Below are 18,376 nucleotides of genomic sequence, written 5' to 3'. Positions count from 1 at the left end.
TTGGTATACATATTTCTAGTGGTTCCAAGTTTCCAGTGTTCAGTATGTCATACAATCCAGCAGAAAATGCAGTCCTACTTTGTACAGTAAGTAAACCTCCTAGCATTTCCTCATTTTCCATAGGTCTGTTTCTCATGCCCTTAGAGGATCTCTGATGGCTTCTTAGAAACTATTTAATGGTCATTTTGAGAGAGCCGAAATAGTAAACAAAGACTCAAACCAAGTAGACTTCAGTTCTCATGTTCAGGGTTTGTGTACTTAAATCTGTCATAAGGTTGACAACTTCTAAACTTAATGGAGCATTGAGTCCAATCACCCAAATCACTAAAAGTAATTTGAAAGAATGTTTGGGACTGTATCCTATGCAAAGGAGATGCTTATTTTGATCTCTCTATTTGGGTAAAAATAGTAGAACTGATTTTGAGAGGCATTCCTTTCATTATTGTTATCTTGGGGCCTCATTTCTTGCCATACAATTTTTTTAAAAAAAGAAACAACATTCTAATTTTAGTGTCCTGGTTGCCAAATCAGAAGAATGAAAACTTATTTTTCCCAATAGGACTTCTAATTTCTGATCCCAGTCCTTTTTCAGTATCTAACTGTCCCATATTTTCCTCCTGGCAATTTTCTTTAATGTCTTTTTTTTTCCTTCAAGCAGACTTTAAATTGATGAGTTTACTCAGGTGGGGCATTGGAATATTGGTCTCTTAATCTGTTAATTTGTGGAATAGAGAGCAGTCCTTGCTTTCATTCAGAAACTATCTGTGTCTTTGGAAGATAAAAGGAAAAGTTGTGAAGAGTTGGACATGACTTAGTGACTCCAACAACAGCAACAAAACTTACGTAAATGCTGAATTCTCTGGCAATGAGCCCTATAATTTTTAGCTTCAGGAGCATCCAAATGTCCTCTGAGTGAAAGGTGTGAAGAGTATAGTTTCAGATTGCTATCTGTGTAATGATACTGTTTTGTATGTCAGAGTAAACTGGTATCTTGGGGACTCCTACTAACAATTTAATTTCTCCCATTCCTCTACAGAGAGCCAGCAATTTAGAAAATAGTACCTATGACTTGTATACCATCCCCAAGGATGCCGACTCCCAGAATCCTGATGGTAGGCATTCTCTTTGTGTACTCAGCTCTGCTTCTAGCTCTCCTCACCCAAATCATCTCTTCGCTTCAAGTTTTTCATTCCATCCCCAGGCCATGGCCACATCACTCATGTCTGTTGGCAGGTGCTGCTGCCAATTGCATCAGAGGCGACCATGGTGTGAAATATTCATGTTCCTCCTCCATTTTATTACTCCAGCTAGATATATATATTTTATAATTTGGTTATTAGACATTCTCCATTTTCTCTTTCAGCACAGCATGTTATCCTAGTTTATTGTCAGCTGATATGACTTTCACCCTGGTAGTTTCATTTATTTAAAAATGTGGTTCCAATCTTGCAATGTCTCATCCTGGGACTAGGGATTTATGCTCTCCTATCCATATCCAGATCCGATTTGCTTCCTTTTGCATGTCAAAACAATGAAGCTGTTAACAGCCCCACACCCCACCAGGGATCCCAGGATCCAGCTGAGACCCTGCCTACCTCTTCCATCACCACCATCCCTTGTTAATGTCCTTACCATTAGCACTTGCTGACAAAACATTCTCAGAATAGATTTGAGTCTTTTATGCTTCCTTTAGTGTACTTCCTCCAGTTGATTTGTAGGTCAGAGGCTTGTGCCTCAGGTCTCTACTTTTAACAGCATACTTTCATGATATTTTAGACCCCATCAACAGAGTATGAGGGGCATTTTGCTAGTTCTGCCCTATGTGGGTGCTCCTGTATCATTACTGCTGCTAATATGATCACTGTTCTGTAATTGTGGTCATGGTGAGAAGAGAGAAAACCTGTATGTCTTTGGTATCCATAAATGAAAACTCTCCCTTATAAATTAATCAGTTGAGCCATTTCCGACCAATTTTTTAAATTTGGTCCCTGCTTATCCATCCTCTTGCTTCTTTTCCCCATCTGTTTACAGTTAATAGAGTCTAAATATTTTTGCTTTCTCTTATAACCACTTTTATCTTCTTTCCATTTTATGAGGGAGATGATAATTATTAAAGGAATAAAGATACAGCCCAATGATAGGGAGCATAGAGGAAGAGAAAGAGAAAAAGCTTGAATAATGTGGTTCTTCAGCCCCTGGAAAATGGGACTGTTGGTTGTGATAATAATTAATTTTGTTAAAATTGCCTGAGACCTCTGGTTGTCAAGGGGTGGCCTGGCAAGGCTGGCCAGTGTATATTGTCCAGTGTCTTGCTGATACTAATAGAGTATTTAGTGCATCCTAATGTGTATCCCCTTTGAAGTTTCCCAGAGGGTGGAGTGCCTATTTAGAATTCTAATTAGTCAGTGAAATACTTGGAAACTGAGAAGCATTTTGTAACTTTCTTCCTGGTATTAAGAATGATTGATTGACATTAATGGAGCAACAACGTGGTGCAAAATTCTGCCCAGCATAGAGCTGCCTGGATTTAGTTAGGAACTGTGTGCCCCACCCTGCTGTACTAGGAGGTCTCTATTTGCATGTTAAAAGCAGCAGAGCAGCTGGGTCCTGGAGAGAGAGCTCTGTCTCTCCTCTAGCTTGTTGAGACAGGAGGTCCAAGATACTCACAGGCTGCTTGCTTTGTACCACAGCTTGGCCAGAGAGGCCCTGCTCGTTAGCTTGATGGAGTGTGCTGTCTCCCAAGATGGGTGGTCCTTCTCTGCCAGTATATGGTGTTGGCTCAAATCACTTGGCCTAGAGAAAAGAGGCTTGGCAGGGCTAGAGGTTGGAGTTTGGAGGGGACTGGTGGGGAAAAGTCCCTGACAATAGCCTCAGGTTATGGCTGAATTAGTTAGGAAGCAGCTGAACTGGCAAAGCCAACATGGCAGCCAGCAAGACTGGCAGCTTCATGGCACCTGACTGTGTCACCTGCCGGTAGCTTACCACATGCTCCTGCCCTTTGCTTTTGTTCTTCTTAGCTCCTGAAGGGAAACGGTCCTCAGGCCTGACAGCTGTTTGGGTTGCTCGAAATCGGTTTGCTGTCCTAGATCGGATGCATTCGGTGAGTTAAGACTAAAAAGGGAAATTAATTTGAGGAGTGTGGTGGCAGTGACCTCTGTATTGCAAAATAAAGAGCATGATTTTTCTCTTATTCTCCCTTGGGCCGCTGTTTTCCTTGTGTATTGGCTTCTTTCTCCTAAAAAAACTGAAAGTGTTAGTCCCTTAGTTGTGTGCCCACGGACACAACAAAGTGTTAGTCCCCTTTGTGACCCCCACGTACTGCAGCCTGCCAGGCATCTCTGTCCATGGTGTTCTCCAGGCAAGAAGGAGTAGGAGTAGGTAACCTTTCCCTTCTCCAGGGCATCTTCCCGACCCAAGGACTGAACCCAGGTCTTCTGTACTGAAGGCAGATTCTTTACTGTCTGAGCCACCAGGGAAGCCCTCTTTCTCTTTAGTTCTACCCCATACTCCCTGGGGATAAAAGGCCTTAAAATTGATTTGATTGGGTGGAGGATCACTGTGGCTCTGGGCTTAAGAACCAAGCTAAACTCACTCTTGATAACACAGGGGCCAAAAAACATCAGATTTTAAATAGGTGAGCTGGGAAGTCCCTGGCGGTCCAGTGGTTAGGACTTAGTGCTTTTATTGCTGGGGCCAGAGTTCAGTCCCTGGTCAGAGAACTAAGATCCCGCAAGCCGTGCAGCTTGGGCCTGTCCCCCAGCCCAGCCCCCCTCCCCAAATAGGTGAGCTGGATAAGGAGTAGATCCTCTGCCTTATCCTACTACATCTGTTGGTACTTAAAATGTAATGGATTCTAAAAAAAGTTAAGCAAAGCTCTCTTGATAAAACATTTAACAAAAATTTAAGCCCCAGAAGTGCTCTGTTCTCTCTCTGGTTGATTAAGGAATTCAGATTTTAGTTAGAATTCTTAGGATATTTCAGTTGAAGAAAAAACAAAAGCTACTAAGACCCTATCAAGAGGATCTTAGCTAGAGTGGTCTACATATAGTGGTGACTGACCTGGACAGCCAGAAAAAAAAAACACCAAAATACTTGGTTTATCAAAGCTGGGGAATAATTGCTAAGGAACATTGTCACCTGTCGTCATCTTACATCTATTCCTGTTAACCCCACCTTTTATACTCATTTCAGCTTCTGATCAAGAATCTGAAGAATGAGATCACCAAAAAGGTACAGGTGCCTAATTGCGATGAGATTTTTTATGCTGGCACAGGCAACCTCCTGCTTCGAGATGCAGAATCCATCACGCTCTTTGATGTACAGCAGAAGCGGTAACATGTCAGATGTTCCTAAGCAGACAGGTTTATAGTGGGGGAAAGTGGAAGTCTTTAGTGGGAGTTTTTTTCCCCAAGTGAGTTTGACTTGTGGCTTGGCCACTTTTTGTGCTATAATTCCAAGGCTTTTTCTCACCACTTTTTTCCTTCTGTGATCACCCTCCATCCTGTACACACACACAGAAGCATTACAAGGGGCTTGTTAATTTGTTTTCTGAGCATTTATCTGAACAAAGATTGCTCTTGGGACTTAGAATAATAGGATTACAGGAATGAATGGCATAGTTCCTATACTTAAAGGAGCTTATGGTACAGTGGTGAAAATAAGACATATACACGTTCTTAATAACACTTGGGAATGAGGGTCAGGGAGTTGAGAAAGGTGGCAGTGTACAGTGTGAGCCAAAATACTTGTTACCGAACTGTAATACAAAATTGCTTATTTGGTATTAAGAAGTTAGGGGGAGAATGGATACATATGTATCTATAGCTGAGTCCCTTTGCTATTCACTTGAAACTGCCACAACATTGTTAATCAGCTGTACCCCAGTACAAAATGTTTTTGGTGTTAAAAAATTAATTAAATGCTAAAAAAGAAATAAATTAGGGTTTACATTAATTTGGAGATGAGAAGGAGGTAAATCATAACCTGGAACAAGGGAATCAGGCCCACTCACGTTTTCCCTTCTCTCTATCCCAGGACTCTGGCATCTGTGAAGATTTCCAAGGTGAAATACGTTATCTGGTCAGCAGACATGTCCCATGTAGCGCTACTGGCTAAACATGGTAAGTCCTCATCATATCCACCCTGATTTAGAGACCAACCCCTCCCTCCCCATCCCTGCCAGTCTACTTCACTCACCCTGTCCAGCAGAACACTCATGTCCTATGCCTCTTACAGCCATTGTGATCTGTAACCGCAAACTGGAGGCTCTGTGTAACATTCATGAGAACATTCGTGTCAAGAGTGGGGCCTGGGATGAGAGTGGGGTGTTTATCTATACCACAAGCAACCACATCAAATATGCTGTCACCACTGGGTAAGTTAATTATGTGAAATACAGAATGGAAGAAAGTGGCTCTTAAAATCCCTATCCTGTCTCAAGAGACATACTGAAGCCCTCCTTGACTGTCCTTATGGAAAAGCATTGTTTGGCATATATGTGCTGGAGGCATCAGAACATTCTTTTTTTCAGCTCTTTTAAAATTGTGTGAAATATGACACAAATATATAAAATTATATAGATTATAAATATATGAAATAGCAAACAGTTTTATAATGAACATCTGTGTAACTGCCACCCAAGTTAACAAATAGAACATTTCCCTTTGCCATGTAGTGCCCTATTGAACACAACTCTCTCTCTTCACCACACAAAGAAAATGTTATTCTGACTTTTATAATTTCTTCTTTGCTTTTCTTTGCAATTTTACCGCTATTATTTTATCATTAATGATTTAATTTTGCCTGCTTTTGAACGTCACATTAATTAGATCATGCTGAATATATTATTTCATATTTTGCTTGTTTTGCTCAATATATTGTTTGTAAGATTCATCCATGTTATAAACTTACTGTTTTCATTGTTATATAATACTGTTATCTGAATATAGCACAGTTTGTCAGCTCTACGCTAGGCCGACAGTTGGGTGATTTCCAGGTTTTAGCTGTTAGGAACAGTGTTCTTTTAAACATTCTTACATGCACTGTGGTTCGTACGCACATACATTGCTCTAGGGTGTTTCCCGTAAGCAGAATTGTGACACAACTGAGCGACTTCACTTTTACTTTTTACTTTCATGCACTGGAAAAGGAAATGGCAACCCACTCAAGTGTTCTTGCCTGGAGAATCCCAGGGACAGCGGAGCCTGGTAGGAGGCCGTCTGTAGGGTCACACAGAGTCGGACACCACTGAAGTGACTTAGCAGCAGCAGCAGCAGAACATGCTTATCTTCATATTTGCTCACTAATGTGAAAGAGTGCTTTTAGCAATTTACATGTCCCCCCAGCATTGTATAAAAGTTTCCTGGCTTGTCACCCTGGCCAGCACTTGCTCTTTGTCAGACTCATTTTTCACTGGCAGATATGTATTTTGTAATTTTACGTTGCTATTATCTGATTCCCAAGGAGACTGGACAACTTTTTTTATTTAGCCATCCATCAGTATTTCCTTTCCTATGAATTTTGTTCAAGGCTTTTATCCTTCATTTAAATAAGTTATCCATGTTCTTTTATTATAGGAGTTCTTTATTTATTTGAGTATCAGTCCTTTGTGATGGCAGTGTGTTGCAAATACTAATATCACCTCCCATTCTGCTGCATATTTTTTTATTCCTTTGAGATCCTTTAATGAAAAGAAGTTCTTAATGTAGTTGAGTTTATGCATCTTATCATTTATGGATATCAAGTTTTGTGTCCTATTTAAGAAATCTTTATTGACTCCAAGATCATAAGAACATTCTTTTACCTTTTCCTATGACAACTTTATAGTTTTGCCTTTTGCATCTAGGTCTATAATCTACCTGAAGTTGATTTTTGTATATGGTGTAAGGTGTAGTGGGCCCAGCTTTTCTTTTTCATAAGGAACACTCAGTTTTATACCAACATCATGTATTGAAAAATACCAACTTTTCCCCATAGTTCTGCAGAGCCATCTTTGTCACGTTTACAGAAATGCAAAGATCTGTTTTCTTGTGGTCTTTTGTCTATCTGTGATCAAATTCTGCACTGTCTTGAGTGTTACAGTTTTGTAAGTCTTTACATCTGGTAAAAGAAAGTGAAAGTGTTAGTCTCTCAATTGTGTGTCTGTTTGTGACTCTGGGGACTGTAGCCCCCAGGCTTCTCTGTTCGTGGAATTCTCTAGGCAAGAATATTGGAGTGGGTTGCCATAGTAGGTCCACAAATCTTTTCCACTTTATTTTTAGTTATTAGGCTATTTTCAAATAATTTTAACTTCTCTATTGTATTTTTGTTTTCTATTAATTTCTATGGCTTTATTTTTTTCCTTCCAAGTATATTCTTTAACTTTTAAAAGAACAATAAAATTTTTGAGATGGATACTTATTTTTAGTCTTTCTCCTAATATTAAACATATAGAGCTCATTAATTTTTGAGTATTCTTCTCATATGTGTGTACTTAACACTATAAATTATCCTTCAAGTATTGTGTTAGCTATAGTCATGTTTTCATTTGTGAACTTTTAATTTTCATTTAGTTTAAAACATTACATGCTTTGCATCATTTCTTTGTATGTCAGAAGTCTTCACATGTACCTGTCTTCTACTTTCACTTATAGCTTATAAGGAAGGATTTAACTGTTCATAGTGGTCTAGCAGGGCTTCCCTGGTGGCTCAGTGGTAAAAGAATCTGCCTGCAGTGCAGGAGACCCGGGTTCAATCCCTGGGTCTGGCTGATCCCCTGGAGGAGGGCATGCCAACCCAATCCAGGACTCTTCCCTAGAGAATCCCATGGACACAGGAGCCTGACAGGCTACAGTCCCCAGCACCACAGAGTCGGACACAACTGAAGTGACTAAGCAGTAGCAGCAGTGGTTTAGTGATTTTAACTTTCAGGTCTGGTTCTGAGATTGTAGAGCATTAGCTTATAAAGAGAAAGCATACCATCTGCCCCACCTTTTCCCACTTCACCCAAGAGAATAAATTAAGTCAGTCTGGCATTTAGTTCTCTTTTCTGACCCACTTCGCATCTATACCATTGTTCAAATGGCACTTGAGAGATGGGTAATGAGAAGATAAAAGACTAGGTCCTAGACTTGTCTTACTTCCGTATAGGCTGGATTTACCCATGCATTCGCTGAAAATTGTGCTCTTTTATTCTTAGGGACTATGGGATCATCCGAACTCTGGATTTACCTATCTACGTCACGCGGGTGAAGGGCAACAACGTGTATTGCCTGGACAGGGAGTGTCGTCCTCGGGTGCTCACCATTGACCCCACTGAGTTCAAGTTCAAACTGGCCCTGATCAACAGAAAGTATGACGAGGTGTGAAGTGAGGAAGCGTGTTAGGAGTACTGAGGGAGGCAGTGCCCCTCTCTTCCTGCAGTGACCTCTCTCCTGCCCACCCCGCCCCACATGCCTAGGTGCTGCACATGGTGAGGAACGCCAAACTTGTAGGCCAGTCCATCATTGCTTACCTTCAGAAGAAGGGGTACCCTGAAGTGGCGCTGCATTTCGTCAAGGACGAGAAAACTCGCTTTAGTCTAGCACTGGAGTGTGGAAACATTGAGGTGAGACAAGCAGGGTTATAAGCCCCATATTGTTGTAGAGAAGGTGGCGGGGTTACAGAGGGAAGACATTATTCTGGGCTTGCTTCTTCAGCCATTGTAATGAATTTTAGGATTTTTTAAGTTGTTGAGCCTTCTTCCTGTTGCTTATTTGCCCATTTTTGCTTCTGCCACAGCATTTCTACTGTTGTTTTCATTCTGAGTTAGTCTGAATTCAATAACTTTTACAACAGAAGCATGATAGCATAGAATTTGAAAAATCTGAGTGTTTCCTTGACATTGATTTGCTGATTGGCTGCTTGGATGAAGGAACACTTACTAAATGTTGAGGTCTAGAGTCTGTAAACATTATTTTTAAATGGGCAGAAATAGTTCTGAACTTCCTTCCTCCATTACTTCTGAGGAGCCACATGGTTCGTCAGACCTGGCAGATAGGAAATAGAGCTAAGCACGAATTGACTGTATGCAATCAGCAACAGCTAGAAGATGATTTTGTTGTAAATTTCTGAGGAGGAGGATAATGTGATGTGATACTTCGATCCATGGATTCTAAGGGATCCTATTTGTTGATTGAATTTTCAGTAGAATTACTGAAAGCAAAGCTAGGCAGAATGAAGTATAAAGGGTTGCTTGGGAGATTTATTTAGAGATGGACATTTTGACTGCAGACCCTGGTTTTCAGTCATAGTTACCGCCAACTTGTTAACTCTAATCCTGGGGATTCTTTAGATTGCTCTGGAAGCAGCCAAAGCACTGGATGACAAGAACTGCTGGGAAAAGCTGGGAGAGGTGGCCTTACTACAGGGGAACCACCAGATTGTGGAAATGTGTTATCAGCGCACCAAAAACTTTGACAAACTGTCCTTCTTGTACCTTATCACTGGCAACCTAGAGAAACTTCGCAAGATGATGAAGATTGGTGAGACCCCAGAAACTAAGGATGGGAAGAGGGGTCCTTGTGGGGAGGAAGACGGCAAATGGAGGCAAGAGAGAACTTGAGAGAGAAGACCTAACTTAGTGCCTCTTACTGTCTTGGTACAGCTGAGATCCGAAAGGACATGAGTGGCCATTATCAGAATGCCCTCTACCTGGGAGATGTGTCTGAGCGGGTGCGGATCCTGAAGAACTGTGGGCAGAGTAAGTATCCAGAACTCACATGGGGTGGGGGGCGGCCTTAGGAAGTACTTTCTTTATGGCAAGTTATTCATGTATAGCGGTGAGGGGCTTTCCTTCATTGCACATTTTTCAGAAGAGACCACATGCTCCTACCACGCTCAGAAGACTTTCTTCAAAGCCAAACAGAGGGACAGCCAGAAAATATAGTTTGTCTAGACACTGGTAGAAAAATAGCCAATATCATGGGGAAAGTGGGTTTTAAAAGGTCCTGGAGCAGATGCTATAGTAAATGCAGTTGGTTGAATGCCATTAGTTTTATTATTTACTTCAAGTCTGGAGGTTTCACTCATATATTTATTTATTTTATATTTAAGGGATATTTTTTGAGAACCCACTGTATATACCAAGTATTACTCTAGCACTTGAGATGCATTAGGGAATAAGAAAGGTGAAAGATGTGGTTTGGACCACGGTGCTACCTGTGACCAGCTGAGCAATGGTCAGACTTGGCATATATTTTAAAGCTTGGACCAACATAATTTGTTGAAGGGGACTGATGTGGGATGTGAAAGAGAAGAGAAAGGAATGAGTTCAAGGTTCTTGTTAACACTGATAGATCTTAAGGATAAGCAACTGTTTTAGTTATTTATTGCTGTATAGCTAGTTGTCCAAAAACAATAGTTTAAAACAATCAACATTGATTATCTCAGTTTGCAGCATGACTTAGCCGAGTGCCTCTGGCTCACTCTCTTTCATTAGGATGCAATCAAGGTGTTGGCCAAGACTGCAGACTTCTCAAGGCTCAAGTGGAGGAGGATCCACTCCCACGTTCACTGTGTGGCTGTGGACAAGCCTTGGGTCCCCACTGGCTATTTGCTGGAAGACGTCAGTTTTCTGCTATGTAGGCTTTTCCATAGGGCAGTTCACAATACTGGTTTCCCTTAGAGCAAGTGGGGGCACCTCAGATGAAGCCATATCTTTGTATCCTAATTTCAGAAATGACATCCCATCATGTCTCCCATGTGCTGTTGATTAGAAGTGAGTCAGTAAGTCCAGCCCACACTTACGGGAAGCGGATTATGCCAGGACTTGAATACCAGGAGACTGACATCAGGACGCTGATGGGGGTACACTTGGAAATGTACCTTTACCACAAAGTCTGTTTTCTTCACAGAGTCACTGGCCTATCTCACAGCTGCTACCCACGGCTTAGACGAAGAAGCTGAGAGCCTAAAGGAGACATTTGACCCAGAGAAGGAGACAGTGAGTCTTTATGTAAAGTGTCTCTGATTACAGGATTAACTCTGATATCTTGGGGCTATTTAAACTTACAAATGTCACTCCCACTGAGATCAAAGGAAGCTCCACAACCTCCCCTACAATGTTCCTGAGAGCTGTTTGCTTTTAACCTTCTTCTGCCTTCCAGATCCCAGACATTGACCCTAATGCCAAGTTGCTTCAGCCACCTGCACCTATCATGCCGTTGGATACCAACTGGCCCTTATTGACTGTGTCCAAAGGGTTCTTTGAGGGCTCCATTGCCAGCAAGGGTAAATGTCCACTCTTCCATAACATTTTTGTTGTGTGCTTGTTTTGTGAAAAACTGTTCTAGAGTACCCTTAGCCATTCTGTCCTTTCCACCAGTTCTTTTTCCTGTGCGAGGCCTCCTGGAGCACTGAGATGCCATTCAGAGTTATTGTACAGTCTTTTAAAAACTGAATAAAAGCAGGCTGAGATCATGAAAATTCAGAAAATAGGAGGGAAAGAAGTCTCTTAGTTCATGCTTCTAACCTCCACTGTTAACTTTGGTGTATTTTCTTAGGTTTTACCATATACGTAGTCATACTCTCCATTCTGTGTTTTATCATTCATGACAAACAATCTTAAGATACAAACCTCAGCTACCTCAGTTCTGTCATGTGAGTATACCCACTGCCACTCTTACCTTTACACTGTTTTCTTGGAAAAGCTTACTAATTTGTTTCTGCCGAGCTTCTTGGCAACTGAGAGCCTACCTAAATAGACCTTGGCCATTTTGTGCCCAGCGCTGCTCTTTCCTCCATATCCTCCCCTCTAACCTTTGTCCTAACACCCTGTTTACACAGTAATGGTGCTAACTTAGCAAAGATCTCAGCAAGAAATGCTAAGAATTGGTACCGAAGGCTGGTTAGTAAAAGACTGTTTAAGAGGCAGTTTTTGGTAGCAGGAAGGTCAGTTGTTTTCATCTCTCTTCTATTCCTTCGTTCTGTGAAACCTATGCTAACCTGCAAGTTAGCATAACATAGATACCACAAAAACAAATAATAAACAAAAACAGTGAGTAGACAAAGCACTGGCACCTGCTTCTGTAGGAATACATCTTGCCTGCAGAGGAGGCCGTATCTCAGAGTTAACCGACTGTAACCAGCTCTTGTCTGTTCCTTCCCGCTATAGGGAAGGGAGGTGCGCTGGCTGCTGACATTGACATTGACACTGTTGGTACTGAGGGCTGGGGAGAGGATGCCGAGCTGCAGCTGGATGAAGGTGAGATGCTCATCTCGGCTGTTCTGGGCAGATGGGCTGCTTAGAGTGGGATTGGGTTGTGGGCCATTCTGCAGGGTTCTGGACCATGGGATCCCAACATTATTCTTGCCTTGGCTAAAATTGTCATGTTGCAAATCTATTTTGTGCCTGGATTTTCCTTACAGATGGGTTTGTGGAGGCTACAGAAGGTTTGGGGGATGATGCTCTTGGCAAGGGACAAGAAGAAGGAGGTGGCTGGGACGTGGAAGAAGATCTGGAGCTCCCTCCTGAACTGGTAGGTGGGATTCTCACCCTTGTATGGTTCTCTCCATTGCCCCCTGTGGAGGCCAGCGGCCTTGTCACCTGCCGACCCCTGTCCTAAGGACCGCAGAAGGGAGATCTAGATCCTCCTAGTCTGCTCTTTATCTCCCACTTGAAAGACGGAAAAACATAACTAGGGTTGTGCAGTGGCAGCTTATGAAAAGGCAGCAAGCTTTTTTGTCTGAATTGGAGCTTTTGGTATATAGCTTTTGTTACAATTACTGAAATTTCTACTATTTTGAGAATCATCTTCCACAACCATCACCCCTCGCCAGCAGAGGCTGGGAATAAGATATGATGCTTTTGAAGCATCAGTTGAAGAATTGATGCTTTTGAACTGTGGTGTTGGAGAAGACTCTTGAGAGTCCCTTGAACTACAAGGAGATCCAACCAGTCCATTCTAAAGGAAATCAGTCCTGAATATTCATTGGAAGGACTGATGCTGAAGCTGAAACTCCAATACTTTGGCCACCTGATGTGAAGAGCTGACTCATTGGAAAAGATCCTGATGCTGGGAAAGATTGAAGGTGGGAGGAGAAGGGGACAACAGAGGATGAGATGGCTGGATGGCATCACTGACTCAGTGGGCATGAGTTTGAGTAGACAGGGAGTTGGTGATGGATGGGGAGGCCTGGTGTGCCACGGTCCATGGGGTCGCTAAGAGTCAGATGCGACTGCGCGACTGAACTGAACTGATCAGGACAAATTGCTTGAATGGCTTAAAAAATGACTCATTTCTCTTTTTCCCCTAGGATATACCCCCTGGGGCAGCTGGTGGGGCTGAGGATGGGTTCTTTGTGCCCCCAACCAAGGGAACCAGCCCAGCTCAGGTAAGCAGATAAATACAGCCCTGTAGGGATAAGTGTTTTCTGAGGTGGCTATACTTGACTACATGTGTAAAGAATATTGACACTCTTCTGTTACAGAGTAGGATTGTTGGGAAGAGAAAGAGCAAAATTTCACTTGTCTTGGGTTTTCTGTTCCTTGTTAGATCTGGTGTAATAACTCTCAGCTTCCAGTTGATCACATCCTAGCCGGCTCTTTTGAAACAGCCATGCGAGTGAGTCTTAAAGTTACCTTGGCTTTCACTGAATGTGCCTGGGGTCCCAGGGGGATGGCTGACTCATCTTAACCAGATGGAAATTATTATACCCACAAGGGCAGAGGTGTGTATGTATCATGGGAGCCCTTGGTGTTCCTCTTATCTGCTTTCGGTACGGCTTGGTAATCTCTTAAAGTGGATTCTTCCAGCCATTTTCCATTGGTTTATAGCCTGCTTTCGGGCTCATCAGTGAAGTCAGCACCTTTCACCCCTTCATGAACAGGTGTATGCTTTGAACACTAAGCCATATGCTATGGTAGCAATAACAGTACTAACAGCTGCAGCAACCAGCAACATTTAATCTTGGCTTTTTGCCAGTCACTACCATGAATGCTTTATGGGTATTATTAAATGAAGTAGATCCTATAATTAAATATAATTTATTGATGAAGAACCAAGTAGAGAGAACTTAAATACCTTGCCCAGGGTCAGCTAGTTTTTAACTAGCAGAGCTCAGATCCTTATGTTTCCTTCCTCTTGTATTCCAGCTCCTTCACGACCAAGTAGGGGTAACCCAATTTGGCCCCTACAAGCAACTGTTCCTGCAGACCTATGCCCGAGGCCGGACCACCTATCAGGCTCTGCCCTGCCTGCCCTCCATGTATGGCTATCCTAATCGCAATTGGTAAGGCCCCTTACTTCTCTCTGTTCCAGCTTGTGGGAGATATTTCAGATGGTAGCCTCAGGGAATATCAGCATTGTCCCAGAACTGATGTTTCCTAGTAGGAAAAGATCTTTGGCTTGCCACCCTGGCTTTTTCACTGTAGGCTGTTGTGATCATGTTTCCAGAGGAAGTTAGGTTGAGGTGGGCTCCTAACCATCCTGTCTTCTTTCTGCTTTTCTGTCTCAGGAAGGATGCAGGGCTGAAGAACGGCGTGCCAGCTGTGGGCCTGAAGCTTAATGACCTCATCCAGCGGCTGCAGCTGTGCTACCAGCTCACCACCGTTGGCAAGTTTGAGGAGGCTGTGGAGAAATTCCGTTCCATTTTACTCAGCGTGCCACTTCTTGTTGTGGACAACAAACAAGAGATTGCAGAGGTGAGAGCAGTCTGGCAGCTTGCCATAGTGCTCGGCAGCCCCCAGTCTTGCATCTGTACCGTGACCTTCTTTTGTCCCCTCTCTCCAGGCTCAGCAGCTCATCACCATTTGCCGTGAGTACATTGTGGGTTTGTCCATGGAGATAGAAAGGAAGAAACTGCCCAAAGAAACTCTAGAGCAGCAGAAGCGCATCTGTGAGGTAAGACCTCTGAACAGTATAGAGGCATCCTCCCTTTTACCCTCTGAATGAATGAATAGTAAGTCACTTCAGTCATCCGACTCTTTGCGACCCTCTGGACTATAGCCCGCCAGGCTCCTCTGTCCATGGGATTCTCCAGGCAAGAATACTGGAGTGGGTTGCCATTTCCGTCTCCAGGGGATCTTCCCCACCCAGGGACTGAACCAGGGTCTCTTACCTCTCCTGCCCTGGCATGTGGGTTCTTTACCACTAGTGCCATGTGGGAAGCCTCTATGGAGTCTGAGTTCTTTAGGTCTCAGTATGGGGAGTAAGAGAAATTTGGGCCTGTTTCTGTAACAGTTGAATGTATTTCTCCACCCTTCTTCCTCATCCCATAAGTTCTCTATAACTAGGAGGTAGAATCTTTCTCTGTTTTATAGCCGCCAGTCCGGTTTTTATTTGGTTGTTTTGTTGTGTTTTTAATGCATGTGCGACAACTTATAAATGATCTATCCTAGCTTTAGCATCAACCTGACATACGTTCCTCCTTCTGTCCACCAGATGGCAGCCTATTTCACCCACTCAAACCTGCAGCCAGTGCACATGATCCTGGTGTTGCGTACAGCCCTCAACCTCTTCTTCAAGCTCAAGAACTTTAAGACTGCTGCCACCTTTGCTCGGCGCCTGTTGGAACTCGGGCCCAAGCCGGAGGTGGCTCAACAGGTATCTGGGAACTCCTTCAGTGAGCATAGGAGAACTGGATCTCCTCTTACACGGAGGGGGTCGAAGACCAAGGTTCTTGTCTTAGAAACAAAGTGCTGTATTACAGCATTCAATAAAAGAGCCAACAAGATGCCATCCTCTGCTTACATACAGAGGATGAGGACCTCTTTATGGCATGAAGACCCCCTTTTATTCCTGGAAACTAAGCAAATACCTTACTCAGACCTGGCTCCACTGTGAGAGTGTGACCTGTGACATCGAATAGCTCTTCTGTAGCTGAACTGTCCTTAAGCTCTAGGTTTCTCCTTACCAACAGCAGCTACCTCCACATATATACATGTCCCATTACTTGTGCTTTCTGAAAGCTTTTTTATTTGGGCAGTGAAAGCCAGTTTTAACCCTCTCATGGCTAACCCTAAGAATTCTCAGACTTAGTGGAGAAGTATGGGTCTAGTTGGGCTTCCCCTGCGGCTCAGCTGGTAAAAGAATCCACCTGCAATGCAGGAGACCTGGGTTCAATCGCTGGGTTGCGAAGATCCCCTGGAGAAGGGAAAGGCTACCCACTCCAGTATTCTGGCCTGGAGAATTCCATGGACTGTATAGTCCACGGGGTTGCAGAGTAGGGCACGACTGAGCTACTTTCACTTCACTTCACTATGGGTCTAGTTCCATAGGGCCACTTTGGGACAGAAAAGGAAAACCCTGATACAACAGGAATGGCAATTATTATTCCTTCATATTACCTGTGCGGAGGACGTTTTCTGTATTCACTCAGTACAATAGCATCTTGCATCAAAGAAACTACTAAACCACGGTGTTGAGATCATTTGAGTTGTGGTGTGCAGTGTTCAGTCCTTTTAAATAAAACATTCCTTCCCTCCCTTAGACCCGCAAAATCCTGTCTGCCTGTGAGAAAAACCCCACAGATGCCTGTCAGCTCAATTATGACATGCACAACCCTTTCGACATCTGTGCTGCGTCTTATCGGCCCATCTACCGTGGAAAGCCAGTGGAGAAATGTCCGCTCAGTGGGGCCTGCTATTCCCCTGAGTTTAAAGGTCAGATCTGCAAGGTCACTACGGTAAGCACTGTCCTTGAGAAATGAATCTAGAATATTGAGGGAAGGGGAAAGAAGGCAATTGGTCCTTTTGTCCTGTATTCCCACCTCACACCTTAAGGCAGTGTCATCGGAGAAAGGTAGAACTTCCCACCACTCCATACCAATCAGTAACAACAAAGCACTCTCCTGTGCTCACTAGGAGGGCAGGGAGTAGACTCTCCAGGCTTCTCACCCTCAAAGACCCCTAATTTTTTTTCTTCTTCCACAGGTGACAGAAATTGGCAAAGACGTGATCGGTTTAAGGATCAGCCCTCTGCAGTTTCGCTGAGGCCCCTTTCTGTGTGTAGGGTCAAACACCATGTTTCCTACAGAAAGCCAGTCTTTATATTCTTCTAGCTCCTTCTTCCTTAATTACACTTCATGTTGGTGTTTAGTTCTCCCTGCCCTAAAATCTAATGTCCTTTTCTCTTCTTGTGTGACTAATCAGAGTGTCTAAACCTGACTTTTTTTTTTTTAACCTCTGAGAACCTTTCATCTTCTCAAGGTGACTTATAGTTGTGGTCACACTTAGCCTTGCCTTCCCAGTGTAGATCTTTCAAAGAACATTTGTGATGAACATTTAAATAGTAAATTCCTCAATATTTATCCTTTCCCTTTCCACCCCATGTGTACCTTTTGTTAGAAAGGAATGAGATGTAATAAATAGCATCTTTTACTCAGTCATAGCAAACTCTTAGCCATCCCCATTTTCCTTGGGCATTTAAACTCCTAGGCAGATATAGCCTCTCCGTGCCCAGAAACTTAAAGTCTGAGAAGAAACTGTTTGTTTTCCCAGAAATGCATATCACTTTTCGTTGATTTATTCTTTCCAAAGAATAAATCTTGTATTTATTCTTTGTATTTTCTTGTATTTTGTTTCTCACACAAAATAAAGTAGATTTTTATGAGAGTTTGTGGCTTGTCATTTGTTTCCTGGACACTCTCACATTCCTCCTTACTTGATGTAGCTGCCCCATCCAAGCAGATATCTTTCCTTCAATAATTATTTTTAATTACAAAGGTAGTGAATACCCATTGATTTTTTTGTTTTTAAAGTAAACTGCTGTGAGAATAGTAGAAAGCAAGTAGTTCCCTATTCCATTGTTGACTGTAACCTTCCATCTGTTGCTAATTAGTAATACACTGTGTATAGTACAACATACTTTGCTTGTCATGTAATAAGATTAATTTGGTAGAGTGACATAATGTACCTTTGATTAAAATATATACTGTCATTTCAAATTCACGTTTTCAATAAACAGCACATTTAGTTCAGAAGTCAATAAATTTAGAAAGCTATTCAGTAATGTCTTCCTCCTCTGCTTTCCCTTAGCCACCCATTTCCTATCACCTTCCCCAAAACAGGCAACTGCCATTGTTAGCTTCCTTAAATTCTGCCAGAGGTTTTTTTTTTTAATGTATATACAAGCAGATGTCAATGTGTTCTTCCCTATCCCCCTATTCCCTATCCTACGTAAGGATTTTAAGTTGCCTTTTTATTGATGGATATCCTTTTTGATTGATATTTGACTATTATAAACAGTGGTGCGATGAACATCTTGAACATACATTGTACAGGTGGGGAAAGTGAGTCTGGAGGATAAACTCTTAGAATTGTGTGATTCCTGTGTCAAAGAGTGCAGGCCTATGTATCTTTTTAGCTTTAAAAGATGCTTTCTTGGTACTTCCCTGGTGGTCAAGACTGTATGTACTTCCA

The 18,376-nt window shown here is 42.6% G+C and overlaps 1 protein-coding gene across 1 annotated transcript in view; it reads left to right on the top strand.

The window, feature by feature from the left end:
- COPA (coat protein complex I subunit alpha) overlaps positions 1-17,569 on the top strand; it is a 45,002-nt gene extending 27,433 nt beyond the window's left edge. The window contains exons 12-33 of the mRNA XM_055401565.2: positions 20-86; positions 1,037-1,112; positions 3,018-3,100; positions 4,192-4,331; positions 5,035-5,120; positions 5,236-5,374; positions 8,177-8,339; positions 8,438-8,584; positions 9,311-9,500; positions 9,623-9,718; positions 10,872-10,960; positions 11,124-11,247; positions 12,131-12,220; positions 12,385-12,494; positions 13,273-13,350; positions 13,512-13,580; positions 14,111-14,247; positions 14,473-14,659; positions 14,748-14,858; positions 15,399-15,560; positions 16,447-16,641; positions 16,889-17,569. Of these exons, the coding sequence (XP_055257540.1) occupies positions 20-86; positions 1,037-1,112; positions 3,018-3,100; positions 4,192-4,331; positions 5,035-5,120; positions 5,236-5,374; positions 8,177-8,339; positions 8,438-8,584; positions 9,311-9,500; positions 9,623-9,718; positions 10,872-10,960; positions 11,124-11,247; positions 12,131-12,220; positions 12,385-12,494; positions 13,273-13,350; positions 13,512-13,580; positions 14,111-14,247; positions 14,473-14,659; positions 14,748-14,858; positions 15,399-15,560; positions 16,447-16,641; positions 16,889-16,948 (2,599 nt within the window). The 3' untranslated portion in view covers positions 16,949-17,569. The remainder of the gene's footprint in view (positions 1-19; positions 87-1,036; positions 1,113-3,017; positions 3,101-4,191; positions 4,332-5,034; positions 5,121-5,235; positions 5,375-8,176; positions 8,340-8,437; positions 8,585-9,310; positions 9,501-9,622; positions 9,719-10,871; positions 10,961-11,123; positions 11,248-12,130; positions 12,221-12,384; positions 12,495-13,272; positions 13,351-13,511; positions 13,581-14,110; positions 14,248-14,472; positions 14,660-14,747; positions 14,859-15,398; positions 15,561-16,446; positions 16,642-16,888) is intronic.
- Positions 17,570-18,376: the final 807 nt, after the last annotated feature.

This window comes from Moschus berezovskii, chromosome 4 (assembly GCF_049115385.1).
Source record: "Moschus berezovskii isolate FMDL1 chromosome 4, NW_MosBer_1.0, whole genome shotgun sequence".
In the NCBI taxonomy this organism is placed as follows: domain Eukaryota; kingdom Metazoa; phylum Chordata; class Mammalia; order Artiodactyla; family Moschidae; genus Moschus; species Moschus berezovskii.
The sequence above is the reverse complement of the archived record's forward strand: the minus strand, read 5'-3'. Positions and strand labels throughout refer to the sequence as shown.